We start from the raw sequence: 17357 nt of genomic DNA on the forward strand, positions 1-17357 counted from the left end.
CAACTGAATTTTGGTTTCTTCCTCAGGAATGAGATTTAGCAATCTGTATAGTGATCCTCTAATTATCCCTGGATGTCACAAGATCACAGCAAGGCAACGATGGCAACCAACACCAATGCAGCTGCAGATCTTGGAGAACATCTTTGACCAAGGCAATGGAACACCAAGCAAGCAGAAGATAAAGGAGATAACAGCAGAACTCTCGCACCATGGCCAAATCTCGGAGACAAATGTGTACAACTGGTTTCAGAACAGACGGGCACGGTCAAAGCGGAAGCAGGCTGCTTCTTTACCAAATAATGCTGAATCTGAAGCTGAGGTGGATGAGGAGTCTCTCACCGACAAGAAGCCGAAGTCAGATAGGTCGCTCCAGGATAACAAGGCTATGAGGGCTCACAGTGCTGACAGGATCTCTGGGATGCATCACTTCGACACAGATCATGACCAAATCGGTGGCATGATGTATGGATGCAATGACAACGGCTTGAGATCGTCTGGCAGTTCGGGCCAGATGTCCTTCTACGAGAACATCATGTCGAATCCAAGTATCTTCTCTACAACCAGCGTTGTTACTTCATTTCATTAGGCAACCTAAATTATGAAAAGAGTGTTACTAAAAGTTTGGCATCGGTTGGTTTGTGCAGGAATCGATCACTTCCCAGGGAAGGTGGAGAGCTCCCGGAGCTTCTCCCATCTCCAACACGGGGAAGGCTTTGACCATGTTTGGATGACATGCTGCTGCCGCTGAGTTACCGTGTAAAAGTGAAGGTTGACACAGCGTGCGTTCAATTTGCTGACATGAAAGTTTCTCTTGGATGCCACCGTGTTGCTTCTCACGGTCTGGTTAACCACCTACGCGGATGGTAGCTAGCTTGAACGAACCTACTCTTTGGAATAGCTGTAAGAGGTTGATATAGTATTTGCCCTTAGTCTATATACGCTAAATTATCAGCATGTAATTCTCCACGTTTGCAAATTTAGCACGAGACCAGTCCTATGCAGCAGCAGCAGCTTGCTTAAACCATCGTGTGTGTGAAACCATTTCTTGCCTGCTTTTACTCTATTGCATACAGACATATGGACAGCGATGCCTACTAGCAAGTGTTGACATCCAACTGCCCAGTCTGCCCAACCGCTTGTTTGCTCAGTTTTCCGCGCATTCACATCATCGGCGATCTGTCGTCCGTATCCGCTGCGTCCTGGAGATCATCGACAACACGCCGTTCTTTCTGTCGTTTTTCCAACGCAGGCGCGGAAAGTTGCCCCTGCCTGCCTCGGTGACTACCGCTTGACTCATCGAGCCTATCGAGCTCCTCCACACACCAAACAGCCAAACGGCGCGCCGGCGTCCCGATTCACATAATCACATGACCCCGCTGCCTCTCCCATGTGCCCCCTTCTGGTTAGTTCGCCAGTCGGCAGTCGCCACCCCCCAACCTGGGCTCCAACCGTGGCCCACTGGCCAGTCCTTCCGACGCTTGACAATGGGATGGGCGGATGGCACCTCAGACTGCCGCCAGCGGGGCTTGCGCGGAAGGCGTTCGACCAAACACCGCAACGAGATCAACACGGGAGTTGCAGATCCAAAAAAAAAAAAAAAACACGGGAGTTGCCATCCGCGTCAGTGTTTCTGATGAATTGCGTCAGTAATTCAGTATGTACCCCTCATCTGTATTCTTTACCAATGCCACTATTAGTCTATTACATCACACCCTGATCCCAGCAGGCTCCAGCACAGTTCACAACAAACTCATGTACAGAACAACTCCTCACCTGCAGGTCCACCGCACCACCCCACCATTACTCCTATCACTACTTACAATGCTAACACACTGATCGTTTGGGCTGGTTTGGCTTATAAGCCGTGGCTGAAAGTACCGTTGGCTGGTTTTGTGTATGAGAAAAATACTGATCGTTGGTTGATAAGCCATGGCTTATAAGCCAGATACGAGCAAGCGAACAGGCTCCGGCGCCAGCAACGGCCAGTAACGCTACCGAGGAGCCACCATCCTGGAGGGGATGCCACTGTCCGCCTGACCACTGCCGGAAATATGCGACGACACATAGAGGGCCCCGGTGGTGGTGTTCGAGGACGATGACATGGACTTCGTCAGCAAGCCCGATCCTGAGGTCGAGGACAGCACGTCCTCTCCCTCGGGCAGCATGCTCCGGAGGGTCTCGAGCTCTCTGACAATGTCGGCCATGTAGGGCCTCGCTTCGGTCTCGTCCCGGCAGCACCTTATTGCGAGGGAGAGGAACCTCTTCACGCATTCCGGAGGGTATGAGGACATCCGGCTGTCAATGATCCCAGAAACGTCACCTGACTGGTAAGCTATGTTTACCTGCAGCAATAGAAAATCGTTCGAGTTTTAATTAATCTGTCTGAATCCAATCCATTCAATAAAGGTGCTCCATATAACTAATGCAAAGAGATGCAGTTAGTTTCTTCGACATAAGCAAATCCATATTGACGTATCTCTATTTGCTATTTTGGCGACCACTTTTAAATAACTAGACATTGTACAATGCGCCGCAACGGACCTCTAATAAACCCTTATAAACAATATTAAATTCCTATTAATTATATTCACAAGTATTTGTTTTTTATTATGAACAAGATCCAATAGGTCATTAAGCCACCAACAATTTCTTGCTGACACTTTTATGATAAAAAGTTAATAGAAAGTGGTATATTGTAGGTTAGCATGTCGAACTATAGGGGTAACATGCTAATGGTAGTGTGGAGTAGTGAAGCCACCACCACCACCTTGTTTCTTTAAGGAGTATAGAGATAGATGTTCCAAACCTATGTAGTTTATGCTAGTGAACATAAAGGATGTATTCACAGATTTTGGATGAGATAAGAGGGATCAGTTGGTTTCCTGAGTGTCAATGCTGCAGCCATGCATACTCTCAATGCTTCCCAATATATTTTATCAATAAACGAGTAACCAAATAAATAAGAGCTGGAGTGCGAACTTTTTACCTCTCTAACAATGTTTTTACCATGCTGGATTGGCTTCATTCCAGTCAATAGTTCAAGAAAAACAACACCTAGGCTATACACGTCACTTCTTTCCGTCAGTTTACGAGTCAGGAAATATTCTGGATCGAGATAGCCCTGTCGAAGGAAAAAGGAAAATATTATGATCACCTAAATTTCCACACCATATCAGTGGGCTCAAATATTCCCTGTTATATGACAAGAAGCAGTAAATGAAATCATGGTGTGGTGTTGCTGCTTTGCTAGGTGTGACGTCACTTACTGGGGTGCCCTTAACAACGGTGGAGATATGAGCTGGCAAAATCCCTTCAATATCAGGCACTGGAGCAAGCCTCGAAAGACCAAAGTCAGCCACCTTTGCTACAAACTTGGAATCTAGAAGAATATTGCTGGCCTTAACGTCACGGTGAAATATAGGAGGATTTGCCTCGGTATGTAGATATAGAATTCCTTTTGCAGCACCAAGCGCAATATGGACCCTCTGACCAAAGCTCAGAGGTCTTTCAGTCTTAGCTGTGAAAATGTCAAGTTTGATTATATATGTGCTTCATCAGATTCAAGCTCAAAAAATGCACATTAAATAAGTCAATGATAAGCTAAAGCTAAACCAAAAGCTTCATATGCAAACATGCAATAGCGATAATGCACGCCAGATATAAATTTCATTGGATAGATGTGATCATGGCGTTGTCTTTAATGTGAAAGCACATGATGGTCATATGGATGCAGAAGCTGAGCTAGGCTGTGGATGTATTCCTGGCAACCCAGGTTTACATTCCTCCTAAGTTGGTCCAGTTTTATATTATTATTATGATGGTAATATGGAAAACAAAAGCAAATATTTGAACATGTCACTTCCCGCTTACCAGAAAGATGATCACGTAGGGTACCATTGGGCATGAACTCATACACCAGCATCTGCAGAACACTATTCTCTATGAGAGGAGTACTGCACACTCAATAAAAAGACTGTAAAATCACTAGTTCTAAGCACATTTACCAATACTTTAATTCTTTCACAATGTGTAGAGAGTTGTGGGAAAGTTTTCAACAATATACTTGTCCATTAATAATTAAAAGATTGTAAGACACACCTGCTCGTCTTCTTCATCACAATAGCCAACAAGAGAAACCAAATTACGATGATGTAATCTTGACAACAATTCTATTTCTGTGCAGAACTCCTTTGAACCTTGCAGAGAATCTTCATGCGCACGTTTGATTGCCACAGCTGTTCCATCAGCTAAATTTCCTCTGTAAACTTTTCCATAACCTCCTTGACCAACTTGAGCTGAAATATCAAAATCCCTTGTTGCTGCAGCCATTTCGTCAAATGTGAAGCATTTCACGCCATCAACCTTGACAGAAAACCTTGAAAGTACTGCCAAATAATATGCATCTTTAGAACATGTGATCATTTTGGAAGAATAGATCTTGCTGTTTGAGCGAACCTAACGTCTACACCATATAAGGCTAAATTTTACGTAATACAGCGATTAAGAAAATAAATAATTTTACTGTTAATAAATCCTAATACAATGCTTTTAAATGTGGTCACGAAAGCGAGAGTTACAACTTAGTTCCAAATTTCCAGATTTAGATATGCAAAAAAGTATCTTTTTACTAAATTATGTTCGTATAAAAATCCCTAAATAGATTTCCTTTTCATCTTAAAACAGCAAGGCATTTTAAGTTGTTAGATAGCAACATTCAATCTATGCAGCACGCGGGAAGCTATATACATTTTTGTAAGGACAAAAAGGGAAAATGACTTACATGACCGTCTTGAAATTGTCCGTAGTTTTCTGCGCCTTTTCATTATAAAAATTGTAGAAAACACAGATACTGCAATGGCAGCAACAATTGTCCCTACCAAAATCCCAGCAAGTGCACCACCTTTTAAACCTGATGACACCGTAGTAGGAAGTTCTGCAAAAAGGTAATAGCCAGTAAACTCGAGGTATATCAAATTGGTCGTTGCATTCTGTGCAAGTACAACAGTATGGAACATGTACTACTTTTGTCTAGGCAAAAGAAATAGAGATACACTCTGACGGTTTCTACTAATAGTTCGGTATGATAGAACTACGGATAAAATGCCTTGCTGCAAAGTAAGTTTCACATACCATCTGCATAGGGACCAAGTGTGAAATTGAGAAGCTCATATGGACCAAACTCATCTTGTAGAGTGATCTGCCATCCAGCAAGTACTTCCCTGAGCCGCAGCACCTCAGCCATATTGAATAAATTCGTATTATTTGGAAATAACTTTAAATGCGTATTCAGCCTTGGTCCGGGCTCCCTTATGTACCGTTCAATGTACAGCTGATAAACACGCAATTCCAGCAGAGAGGTTAAGTCGTTCTCAAAGGCTTCTTTATAGGGTAGGAAGTCTGATATTGCTGGACTCTTTAGTCGAAATCCAACTCCCAGAGGCACAGCACATAAGCAAGGTATAGGGGATGCTGGATTGTATTCATGATCTGTTGGGCAAGGAGTACACGTCGTACTAACTTGCCTTCCCTCTCCAGATGGTGCTTCATCAGTTACAGAAGTAGGTTGGCAAAGATTAGCTGCTCGTGCTGCATTAGATGTCGTACATACAGGGTTTCCATAAAGTCTGCAGAAAATGATAATATTTATTCACTGTGTCAGAAACTCAGAAGATTCGGTTGGAAAGTTGAGCTTTCTTTTATCAGTATTATTCTATGATCTGCACAACCGCAATATCTGTCATACAGATCTAAATCATTAGTGACTGAATGACAGGTAAAGCTACTGATTAGTAAATTCATCAGAACTTTGCCATTGAAATTTCATATCCCCAACAAACTATATAGATGAGCATATTACATGAGTGTTCCTTCTCTATCAATGAAATGAGCACTGCCTCATGCTTGCTCATTCAAAAAAAAAAAGCGTAAGTGTAGACTAAAGAGGAAATATCTCCATGGTAAAGAAACTTACAGAACCGTGACAGCTTCTGGAGGCTCAAATGCAGATGGAATAGCGTCAAAGGAGTTATTTTGGAAGTCTCTGCGTTATTTGAATACTACATTACATAGAAGTACATATCAAAACGAATTATGAGAGAACATATGTGAATGTTGTCGTACAGAACAAGGGTTCTATTTCCCGTAAAAGTAATGTTACTCCAAATTGTCGGTGGAACAGAACCGTTTATGAGGTTCCCATTGACTGACCTGTAAAATGGCATTTTGAGATAACATAAGTAGAAGAAAAGTTTTGGCTAGCACATTGTTACTTGAACTTGAAAGGTATGCTCATTATTATTAGTTTGACATGGAAAGATTTTTTTTTTTCAATAGCGGGATGTTAGTGGTACATAAAATTTTCGATAAATTAAATAGTACTTACAAGAACTGAAGATCAGGTAGCCCTGAGAAGGTTGATGGAATAGTTCCTTGAAGAAAGTTATGTGATAAATCACTGCCAAAACATAGAAATTAGCTGTGTTCTAACAAAACTCTAGCAAGATGTCAAAAGCTACATACATTGTAGTGATATTTGAAGCAAGCCTATTAGTCGGTATAGATCCGTTCAACTGGTTCCAGCTAAGATCCCTGAAAGTATATACTGGAATTAGTACTAAAATATTTGAGAACTAATATCCTGATGCGAACTGAGTGGCAGATTTCTCACTCTAATATGAAGATAACACACTAAAGGCATTTAAGAAATAATATTGACAAAATATCTGTTCCAAAAAGGCTGTGACGTGCTGATGTAAAAGGATAATATATGATTATAAGATGTCCAAAAACTGATAAAGGAAACACTGCATTTTAGTCTGGACTTACAAGTAGCCAAATTTAGGTATGGCACTCAAATCTGGAACAGCTCCTTGCAAACTGCAGTTCCTTAGACTCCTGGTAACATGTTAAAGGATGATTTACTCAACAGATCTTTATTTGACTTTAAACATAATGTTGATTGAGTGGTGCTTGTCCTTAAATGAGTATAATGAAGTAAATTGCTGTTTTAGTTATCAGTGAGAATGATCTCCAAAGAATGAAAGAAGACTACCTATAGAAACTTGAAATGTAAAGATTTCCAGATAAATGGACCAGTTGCATCCAACTATTTGGCTGCTATAGGTTGTAATAGGAGAGGAGTCAATGTGAAAACGAGCCTTTAGTTGCACACAGAGCAAATTCTTTCTTACCTATGTGATGCCCTGAACTTTGATATACTAACCATCTCAACTAGAACTCTAAAAGCATAAGCCCTTTGGCAAATACAAAAGTTTTTACTCAAAATATTCTTCTTTTCACCTTAGTTTTTTTTTTTAAGAAATGGCAGGAGCTCTGCCTTTCAATTAAGATAGGAAAAGAGGTGTTTTTATACAAGCAGCAAGTTCACGCCCTCTAGGGGCCCAAACCAGTAATTTAACCTTAGGTTTTTACTCATCGATGCCTACATTTCTAATGGCTGTTCTCAATAACAGAAGTTGTAATAGCTCTTTAAATTTTCTTTCTCCCTCATCTACCTCAAATTCTAAAAAAGAGAAAACATGATGGAAAAGGTTGTTACACTCACAGCTTTACAAGTGTTCGTATGTTGCTGTATTCAGCAGGGATGGAGTTTCCACTGAAGTTGTTATTATCAGCCTGACTAGAAGTACACAGATATGAGAAATGTTTGTCATAGATAACAAAGATGTCTAATCTATACAGAATAAACAAAAAATTCAAAGGCAAAGGCCTGCGCCATTATATCCTTATCATGCCATTAAAATTACAAAAGAAAGTGAAGCATACTCATGAAATTGACAGGGTTACTTAAACTTCTTAAACATCTAGAACTGAAGGAGAGTTATTCGCCAAGAAACCTCAAGATACCATGAACCAGTACAAATTCTCTTAACACTGTGCTGCAGAAAAATGTACTTACAGTATTTCCAAACTACGTGTATCTGCTAATTCTGGTGGAAGAGGCCCAGATAAATTATTGTTATCAACAAGGCTGCAAGTTCACAGCACAAGACATGTTAACTGTACAACTCATCTGCAACTTGCAAAACGGAAAATATCAAACAAAAGTTGAGGTCTACTTACAGATGAAGGAGTGCAGGCAAGCTGGACAACTCAGATGGGATTTGCCCACTTAATGAGTTATTATTCATGTGACTAAAGGTAAAAATGGAACCAGAATCATTACTAAGCTTACAAATGAGAAGCATCAGGGATGGGCAGAAAAATAAAGATACTTGACACTTACAGATGTTTAATGCTTGTTAAGTTAGCAAATGATTTAGGTATGGGGCCTGATATGTTGTTCTCGTCTATTTGTAATCTGTTTAAGTTCTTCAGATAACCGATCTCCTCAGGCAAAGAACCAGATAACTGGTTACCATTCAAAGTTCTGCAAGATTGTGGAAGTGACAGTTAGCATTGTTTGTAAAGAAATGGTACATGAAATTTTGGTTAGAGAGGAGGTATTTACATGAGCTTCAATGTTGTGATATTTCCAACTTCTTTTGGGATGTTACCAGTTAAATTGTTCCACATGAAGTCCCTTGAAAAATAACAATTTATACAAGTTAGTAAAATATGCTAAATGCAACAGCTATTCCTAGAAAAAAAAAAAGAGAGAAAGAAACAGCTGCAAGAACAACGTGGACACGAGTTCTAAACAGGAAAAGAAACAGTTAAAATAGATGAAATCAAAACTTCTTTTTTGTGGTATCTTTTCAAGTTCCTTATTAATCTTAGGGATTTGCTCTATAGTTAATTAACCATGTAAAGCATAAAGTAAAGCCGTGAGGTATACTGTTTACGAAATGCTCGAGAATTCTCAATTCATTTTGCACAAGTATTATCAATGGCCTGTCAAATTAGTACTTACAATTGTTTCAACTGGGATAGGAGACCAATCTCTGGTGCCAAAGTTCCAGAAAGATTCATCTTAAACAACTGTCTACAGGGATCAAAGGCATACACTGTTACTATTAAATGTTACACTTGTATGGAAAATGGCAGAAATAAATAATAAACAGATAATAGGATGTAAGAACAGCAGTCTAGCAAGAAAACAATTGTGAATGTAATAAATAATGTGGAAGAGGTCATCATACATCTCTGTTACATGAAGATATGAATCGCTTGGTATCTTGTTACAGATGATTCCTGTCCAATTGGATGTGCATGGATCCCCACTGCCCCAATTCTTAAGCTTATTAGAAGGATCAACCAGACTGCCTTTGATTGCCTTGAGAGCGTTCACTGCAAATATAAGAGAGACAATATTCAGCAGCAATTTAAAAGATCAACGGAGTATCTGAGTCGTGCAGAATGGAAATGCATACAGATTTCAATAGATGTCAACAAGAACCAGTCTCTCTAGTTATACTGCCTACTTCTTCTTTTTTGCGAGATACCTATGCCTACTTGAACATGATATGTATTAGAGGCCACATTTCTCATCACGTACTGTCTGTTAAGTGCTTTGATTAGTCACAAGTATTGCTGATTACAGGTTCAACAATAATGGTATACAACACTTGATTACATACACATCATGGAACTGGACTGTGGTCTGTGAAGAGCTAACCAAAAGGATCAGAAGCAAAAATGGGCTGTTCAAACTTCCTGTGCGCTCAAATTATGCAATCAGAAACAATGACTGAATCCACACAAAACAAGGCCTCCTTGAATCAAAGCTTCATGGCAATTTCCAGTTAGATGGTAAAGCACCTATCATTTCTTCCTGGCAGGAGCAATTTCCAATTGTCTAGCTCAAAGCTCTGACTGAAGAAGGCAAAGACAACAGGAGATTACCTTCAGTAGGGTCAGTTTTCTGTCCCCTCGCGACATCCACATAGCCAGTGCACAAAACAAGCAGGATCACTGCATACAGCATGCCTCCGAGGTTGGTCATGTCTGAACTCTGAACTGGAGATCTATTGGCAGGAACCTGTCAAGTTGTCATCCCTGCAAGAGCATAGTTGCTAACAATCTGAGATCATCCTAACCATCGAAACAAACAAAAAAAATGTCTAGTAGCAATTTCAAATGACTGGCGAACCCAAAATGGGGCATCTGTTCATTCCTCACAGGCTGACAGGGCTGTCTTATTATGCCTAATAAGGTGTGAAAGCATCCAGCTGCTCCAGATTCTCAAATCTCAACAGCCTTTCTGACCTAACACCGCGCTGCTGTTCATACCAACAGCCCCTTGAGAAAATATTGCCCGGAGCGAATAAGATCAACTACTAACTTTTGTTGACTAGAGAAAAGTAAAACAAGATTGCATGTTGCGTAAACTCCACAGCAGGTGGTAAAAAGGACATTAATGCTGACGGTAACCCATCTAGAACTTAGGACTTGCCAACTGAACTACAGGATTCTACTCGTACTGTGTGTAGTACTACCTTGGTGGGTAGTTTGAACTGTAACATATCTCCCATTTTTTCCCCCTCTCTCTCCCAAAAAAAAAAACAGAGCTATGCTAATTAGATGGTACATATCGGGAAGGAACAGAAGCGAAAATGATCATGTAACCAAGTAAAACGTAAACAGGCCGAAGCGAAATCGTAAGAAAAACCAAGGTAAGTGGACTCACCACCAGAAGGGGCGGCCAAGGGCAACAACAAAATCCAAGGAACCGGGCGGCCTTGGAGTGGAGCTACGGCCGAGCACCCTGCTCCCTGGACGAATCCACCAGCACCTCTCGATCGAGCTCCAGCAGCAGGCACCTCCCGATCGAGCTCCAGCAGGAGGCGCAGGCGCGCAGCAATCAATCAGCGGAGTAGGACGAGCGGCTTGTCCGGCAGGAGAGAAGCGCCCGATAGCAAACGGCGGACGCCCTCGCTTCCTCCCTTCCCTTCCGCCGGAAGTCCGGAACCAACAAATAGCACCGGGTAGTCCTGTACTGAAAAAAAAAACCTTGTGCAAAGCCCCAACAGAAGGCCGCTGCTGCGATCCCCGTCCCGCTTTCAACTGTGCAAGCGGCTCCTCCTCTTCCGCGCTGGTTCCTTTCCTTCCGCGCGGCGCCCGTGGCGGTGACTGGTGAGCCGAGGCGAGTGGGTGGTTGGGTTGGCAGTGGCAGCTCGGAACAGGGGTGCTCCTTTGTTAATGGCGGCGCGCTTGCTTTTTATATCGCGCACGTCGCCGTGCCGTGCGCCCACAAATCGTCCTGTCCCCAGAGCCGGGCCTACCTGCCTCTGTCCAGCTCCGCTCTACACGTGGGATGGGAACGAACAAACGGTCCAGGAGGTAGAAAGAGAGAAACGCCCGTAGTTTCAGGTCAGTCAACCGCGGGCGACCGCGTCCCGGTACGGTAGAAATACCGTACAACTGTACAAGCTGGTCGCGTATTTTTTTTATCTTGCCACGCTTGCAGTGACGCCCCGGCCGATAGCTCCTGCTCCTTTGTTCGCGTTCGGAGGATCCGGCCCGAAAGCGTCCGAGTCGACGTTAATGATCCCGCAGAAAAAAGCGAAGGGGTGGTTGATAAGCTATGGTTGAAAGTATCGGTGGCTGATTTATTGTGAGAGGAGAATATTGTTCGTTGGCTGAAAAAATACGGCTTATAAGCCAAATGAACAGGCATCTGGTGGCGATTTGGATTATTTTCTGCTGTCCTGTCCTGTTCCTGGGTTCGACGGCTCGACCTCCATCTCCATCGACACGGGGGTTGGCTAATGGCAGTTGGCACTTGGCACTTGGCACTTGGCAGTCCGGAATAGATAGTACGGGTGCGTGGCCAATGCAACAGTGTTCATCTCATCTGATGTAGCTGCTGCTGCCCAAGTGACTCAAGTGGTACGCGGAGAGGACTTGTGATGCTCCCTGCTACCAGTTTTTGTACAGTTCTCGAGGAATCAAGTCACAAAAAGTACTATATGTGGTACAGCACCCATCACGAGTGTCGTTTTCAATGTGTTTCTATAATTATCTGATGGGTATCTTGATGGAATGGAGTACTTACTCTAGTGTTCAATATTCTAGATTTTCTCTGGCATTGCGTCCGAGTCGCTCCGTGCGTGCTCCAATGGATGCAAGGGTCGCCTTTTCTTAGAGGAAAAACAGGATACCAGTTTTGTCGTCGAAGACCAGCAACAGTATATGTAGGACAATCATGCCCTGCATAAATTAATTCTATTCTACTCCTATACGACAAGAGGATATACCGTATCATACACCAAGCAAATGCGCATTATCCTTCAACTGTTGAATTTACTTCTCTGCTTTGAATAGTACTACCATTGTATACAACAGCGTTCACTGTTGAATTTACTTCTGAGAGGAGTCAAATACCGAAATACTACCTCGGTTTTAGATGATAAGACATTTTGGTTTTTATAGATACATTATTTTTATTATACATTTGGACATAGGAAATATTTAAGTATATAGCAAAATGCAAAAACTATTTATCTAGAAAAATCAAAACTTTATATAATTTGAAATGAAGGGGGCATGTAGTAAGTAGTCTCAACCCAATCATATCTTACCGGACTTCCTGTTTTACCTGCAAACTGCCTGACCGTTTTAGCTTGGCAAGTTGTGTCAATACTACAGGCATTGGCACTGCTGAGTTATGGCAACCCAATCGCACTGTGCTTGTCTAGTTGTGGCAATACTATAGGCATTCCAATCGCACTGTGCTTGTCAATTTGTGGCAATACTATATGCATTGGCATCGCTGAGTTCGGAATCAGGTTCTTGTTCAGGGCCTGTTTAGTTCCCAAAATTTTTTGCGCGGTATCTATCACATCGAATCTTGCGGCACATGCATGGAGTACTAAATATAGACGAAAAAAAACTAATTGCACAGTTTGGTGAGAAATCGTGAGACGAAACTTTCAAACCTAATTAGTCCATAATTAGACACTAATTACCAAATACAAACGAAAGTGCTACAATAGCCAAAACCCAAAAAATTTTGCATCTAAACGCGCCCTTACACTTTTTGATGTACCATCAAGAAAGCAACTACCGTCATCATCCAGCGTCACTCACCTCCTTGATATTTCTTAACTACAAAGTGAAGCGGTACCCAAGCAACCCTAATCCAGAAACGGGTTCACGTACACATGCGATTTTGACAGTCAAGTGCAACCTTGCGGTACACAAGTGGCTTCATAATCTAGATGGTTTTAAACTTTTAATGGAAGCGGAGTTGGTTACCGGACCCAAAAGACTATAAGACGGGTGACGGGGCGAGCAAAGTCGGCGAGGCTCGCTGCAGTTTTCGCCTAGGTTGAGCGTGACACAAAAGCATCAGGAAGTCGGCGACACTGTTCGTCTGCTTTCAGGTCTGAACCCCGTATCGGCAAGTTGACTGTTGGCACGGCGCTATTGATCGGTCCAAGATAGCGACACTTCCACGGAGAAAGTTCTAAAAGAGCCTTGAGCCCCCTGACCGTGAGGCTAGAGGATATATTCAGGAACAGTGTGACAGCACAGTGACGCACAGCTGAGGACTGAGGCTGTCGGGCGTCCTGTCTGTCCTGCGACACTCGCCTTTAGTTCTTCAAAAGTACACTATGTAAAAAAAAAAATTCCTTCACATGAAATTTATGGAGTACTAAATGTAGACGAAATTAAAAACTAATTATATAGTTTACTTTAACTTTGCGAGACGAATCTTTTGAGCCTAATTAGTTAATGTTTGAATAATAATTCACAAATACAAACGAAATGCTACAGTGGAGAATCGTGCACTATGCAAACTTTGCAGGTGCAAACTTTACCGAACTAAACGCGACCCTAGAACATGGGGGATTTTTGGCCTGATTAGTTCCCAAATTTTTTTGCGCAGTACCCATCACATCGAATCTTGCGGCTCATGCATGGAGTACTAAATGTAGAAAAAAAAACTAATTGCACAGTTTGGTAAGAAATCGCGAGACGAAACTTTCGAACCTAATTAGTCCATAATTAAATACTAATTACTAAATATAAACGAAAGTACTACAGTAGACAAAACCTAAAAATTTTTCATCTAAACACGCCCTTTGAAACTTTCAGACACAGCTGCAGCGGAATTCCTCGAAGAGGCCATGCTCCATAAATGATCTTTCGAAATACTCCACCGTACGTCGATCTCGTCGTAGACTCGTAGCTTCTGTGACGGCTAAAACTGAAATGCTAGACGCGCTCCAAAATCGTAGCCTGTTGTTTCTTAATTTCTTGGAGCCATTAAATCGTCGATTTGACAGCAAATGACGCGGGAGAGAAAAACAACAACTCACTCAACAAGTCTTTCACGGCCGGTAGTAATCCATGGTTTAGCACACGGTGCGCAGAGAAATTAAAATGCGTACGTGTGTGTCCTTGAGCCGCTTGCTTTTGATGGTCTAGGTTTGGTTAACTTGCCTCGACCTCTTCAAATCTGAACGCACGCGCTGGCGCTGTTCCAGCATGACGCTGATGAAGTGAGCTGCCCATATCCAGGGCACTGCAGCGTCTCTGATTGTAAGATCGGTGCGGTGCGTACAACCAACAGGCTAAGCACTGACTAATTCACCGTGGAAAAAAGGAAGGATTAATGGATAACCGTAGCCCCGAGCTTTTTGGTTGTTTCGTAACTCTTCTTGCTTCAGACTCGTCAACGAGCGCGCGCGTTGACTGCAGTCTAGAGCTTCTACCTGACGACGCCTGGAGTACACGGACGTATTACGCAACACGTAATGGTGCGGAACTGCCGGTAGATGCCGTGCACGGTGCGTGTTGTACATGTATGAGAGTGCCTGGTGGTAGAGTTTAGTTGTTATTTTCGCTGTTTTCTTTTTCTATGGATAGCCTGGTGAGAGTGTAAAACTATCCCAGGACATGGCCGCCTGATTGTCCACGAATGGAACCCACTAGGAGGAGGATACTATGGAAGCGTTTGGTTGGTAGGAGATGGACAAAGTCTTGGGACATTTCTAGCTTTGTACATTTACTCTTAATATGTCATTGTGGCAATACCTTTCAGTGTTGAATTTTCATCTGAAGAGTAGCCAAATAGAATACGATCGAGTTTCAATTAGAAGTTCCTTTTGTTTTTCTTTAACATTTTTTCTACGCCAAACTACCTTATGTTATTTATCTGCCTTGTTTCTACTGTTCATACGGGTAGGGTAATGTGGATGCAGTACTGTCAGCGTTTCGGCTCACCGGCTAGTAAATTTCTATTTTTCGCGTCAGGTCCGGATGGTGTGCTCGAATAACATAAGGATTATACTGGTTCGGACAGAAACGTCCCTACGTCCAGTCTGTTGTTGCTCGTGTTACCGTCACTGTCTGTAGTAGGGGTTACAGATAGGTGAGAGAGAGAGAGAGAGCGGATCCTAGGTCTCTGGTGGAAGGATTGAAAAGTGCTGAGAGTTTTTCAGCTGTTCAGCCGTGTGCTCGTGCCTATCTCTTCCTTTGTGTTGCGTTATGTTCTCCCTTTTATAGAAGAAGAGGAAGATGCAGATGAAAGGACCTAGGATGCCGCCTAGAGGAGGGTGAATAGGCGTTTCTGAAAATTAACACCTTTAAATGCGGAAACAATTAGAAAGGGGAGTTTTCAAAATGGAAACTCCAAATCAAGAGTACTACTACCCCTCACAAGTTAGCCACAAAGTAAACAAGGTATAAAGAATATATCTAGAAGCTACAACCCTGCAACACCAAGTTAGAACAGAGAATAAATATTTTTCAGTGCAGGCAGGAAATACCGGACGTGTCCGGTATGAATACCGGACGTGTCCGGTATACACGATTTCTGCAGATCAGTCCCGAACTTGCTCCTTTCGATTTCTATCTTCAAACCAAACTGCAGGCACCTAATGGAGATGACAATATACACAGAGAACCTGCAGCACAGCTAGAGCAACACAAATATCAAATGAAATGCGAATTAAGACACGATATTTGTTTTACCGAAGTTCGGACTCGTTCGAGTCCTACTCTCCGTTGAGGGGGCTGCGAGCGACCCAGCGAAGGTCAGCCCTAGAGGGTACCACGAAGGTCACTCTAGCCGGAGTCTTTTCCAACTCCTTTTCCTCCTTCCACTAATTTGATTTCGAGGCGGCGGAATCAACCGTTACAAACTTTCCGAAGCAACCACAATCTCTCGGTTGCTCTCCGGCGACGCCTAGCCGTCTAGGACCGAAGAGTTCAAGAGTAACAAATGCGATTCACGAGATTGACAATATGCACAAGTGCTCAAGTGGTGGCTTGCTCTCTTTTTCAAATTCTCTCTTAACCCACAAATTGATTTTGCAATTTGGATCACACACTCACTAAGAAAGGGTTTAGGAGAGTTGGCAAGGCTCAAAAACGTGTGTCTATCTCAGCAGAATCAGCAGCCTCTAAAGGTGGAGGCTTGAGGGTATTTATAGCCCCCTTGAAAAACTAGTCGTTTTATAGCCGTTGCAATACCGGACACGTCCGGTATGACTTACACTGCGCCAACGGTAACATAATTACAATGAAGTTGTGAGGCGTCGGAACTCCCGATGAATGCCGGGACTCCCGACTGTCGGAACTCCCGACTCACGTCGGAACTCCCGACCCTCAGCATATTTGAAAAACATGTAACTAAGTTAAGGTTAGTGAGGTGTCGGAACTCCCGACGTATGTCGGAACTCTCGACCGTCGGAACTCCCGACTCACGTCGGAACTCCCGATCCTCACGACTTTTGAAAACTAGCCGTTGGCCTCTGGTCATCCATACCGGACACGTCCGGTATGACCAGGACAGTGAACCCTCCAAGTCAGTTGAAGTGCGAGACGTCGGAACTCCCGACCCATGCCGGGACTCCCGACCGTCGGAACTCCCGACCTACGTCGGAACTCCCGACGAACCAACCCGAGAACAACAGTTTTACAGCTGCTGGACAAATACCGGACACGTCCGGTATGTTGCCAGACCAGCAAGAAATCAGTTAGCGCTTTTGTCGCTCAAATACTCAAAACTCACATGGGTTGGCTTGAGCACTTATGAAACATTATCTATCAACATGATGCATCCCTCTTAATAGTACGGCATACCTATTAAGCTCAAGATAAACGGAAATATGAATTTGTACCACTTGAGTTGTTCTTTTGTATTGATGCCGTCCCTTCCAATCTTCATCAAGTAAGGGTGCTAACATGTTGATGTTGATCTTTTCACTTGAGCATAGCCATCTTGAGCATGTGACTTGATTCCATTCATCAAGTTTGAATAATCCCAAACGTATCAAGTCACTTCCATCAAATACTTCATTATAGATTTGATCCTTCACATCAATATGACCATCTTAACTTGATTAGTACATCAACTAAATGCAAGTACTTTCTTCTTCACCCTAGCTAGGTTCTTCGGCCGCCAAGCCGTCGCTTGCCCTTCACCCTTGCTTAGTACCTCGAAG

General features: G+C 42.8%; 1 protein-coding gene across 5 annotated transcripts; it reads right to left on the reverse strand.

Annotated features, from left to right (window-relative positions):
* Nucleotides 1-1609: 1609 nt before the first annotated feature.
* LOC136456739 (probable LRR receptor-like serine/threonine-protein kinase At1g06840) lies at nucleotides 1610-11173 on the reverse strand. Of its 5 annotated transcripts, XM_066456691.1 has the most exons (21): nucleotides 10589-11171; nucleotides 9805-9957; nucleotides 9102-9249; nucleotides 8873-8944; nucleotides 8471-8542; nucleotides 8246-8389; nucleotides 8083-8154; nucleotides 7919-7990; nucleotides 7565-7639; nucleotides 6826-6894; nucleotides 6520-6588; nucleotides 6383-6454; nucleotides 6121-6207; nucleotides 5972-6040; nucleotides 5131-5624; nucleotides 4781-4933; nucleotides 4099-4385; nucleotides 3871-3922; nucleotides 3267-3517; nucleotides 2987-3121; nucleotides 1610-2342 (listed from the first exon to the last, which is right to left on the reverse strand). In XM_066456691.1, exons 2-21 carry the CDS (start codon nucleotides 9902-9904, stop codon nucleotides 1992-1994), a joined length of 2844 nt encoding a protein of 947 aa, XP_066312788.1. In that variant the 5' UTR covers nucleotides 9905-9957; nucleotides 10589-11171; the 3' UTR covers nucleotides 1610-1991. The 5 variants fall into 5 exon arrangements, with proteins under 5 accessions (XP_066312788.1, XP_066312789.1, XP_066312792.1 ...); XM_066456692.1 differs by lacking the exon at nucleotides 6826-6894 and having other exon boundaries at nucleotides 10589-11173; XM_066456695.1 differs by lacking the exon at nucleotides 9805-9957 and having other exon boundaries at nucleotides 8873-8940; nucleotides 10589-11172.
* Nucleotides 11174-17357: the final 6184 nt, after the last annotated feature.

The sequence above is a fragment of the Miscanthus floridulus genome, chromosome 6 (genome assembly GCF_019320115.1).
Source record: "Miscanthus floridulus cultivar M001 chromosome 6, ASM1932011v1, whole genome shotgun sequence".
In the NCBI taxonomy this organism is placed as follows: Eukaryota; Viridiplantae; Streptophyta; class Magnoliopsida; order Poales; family Poaceae; genus Miscanthus; species Miscanthus floridulus.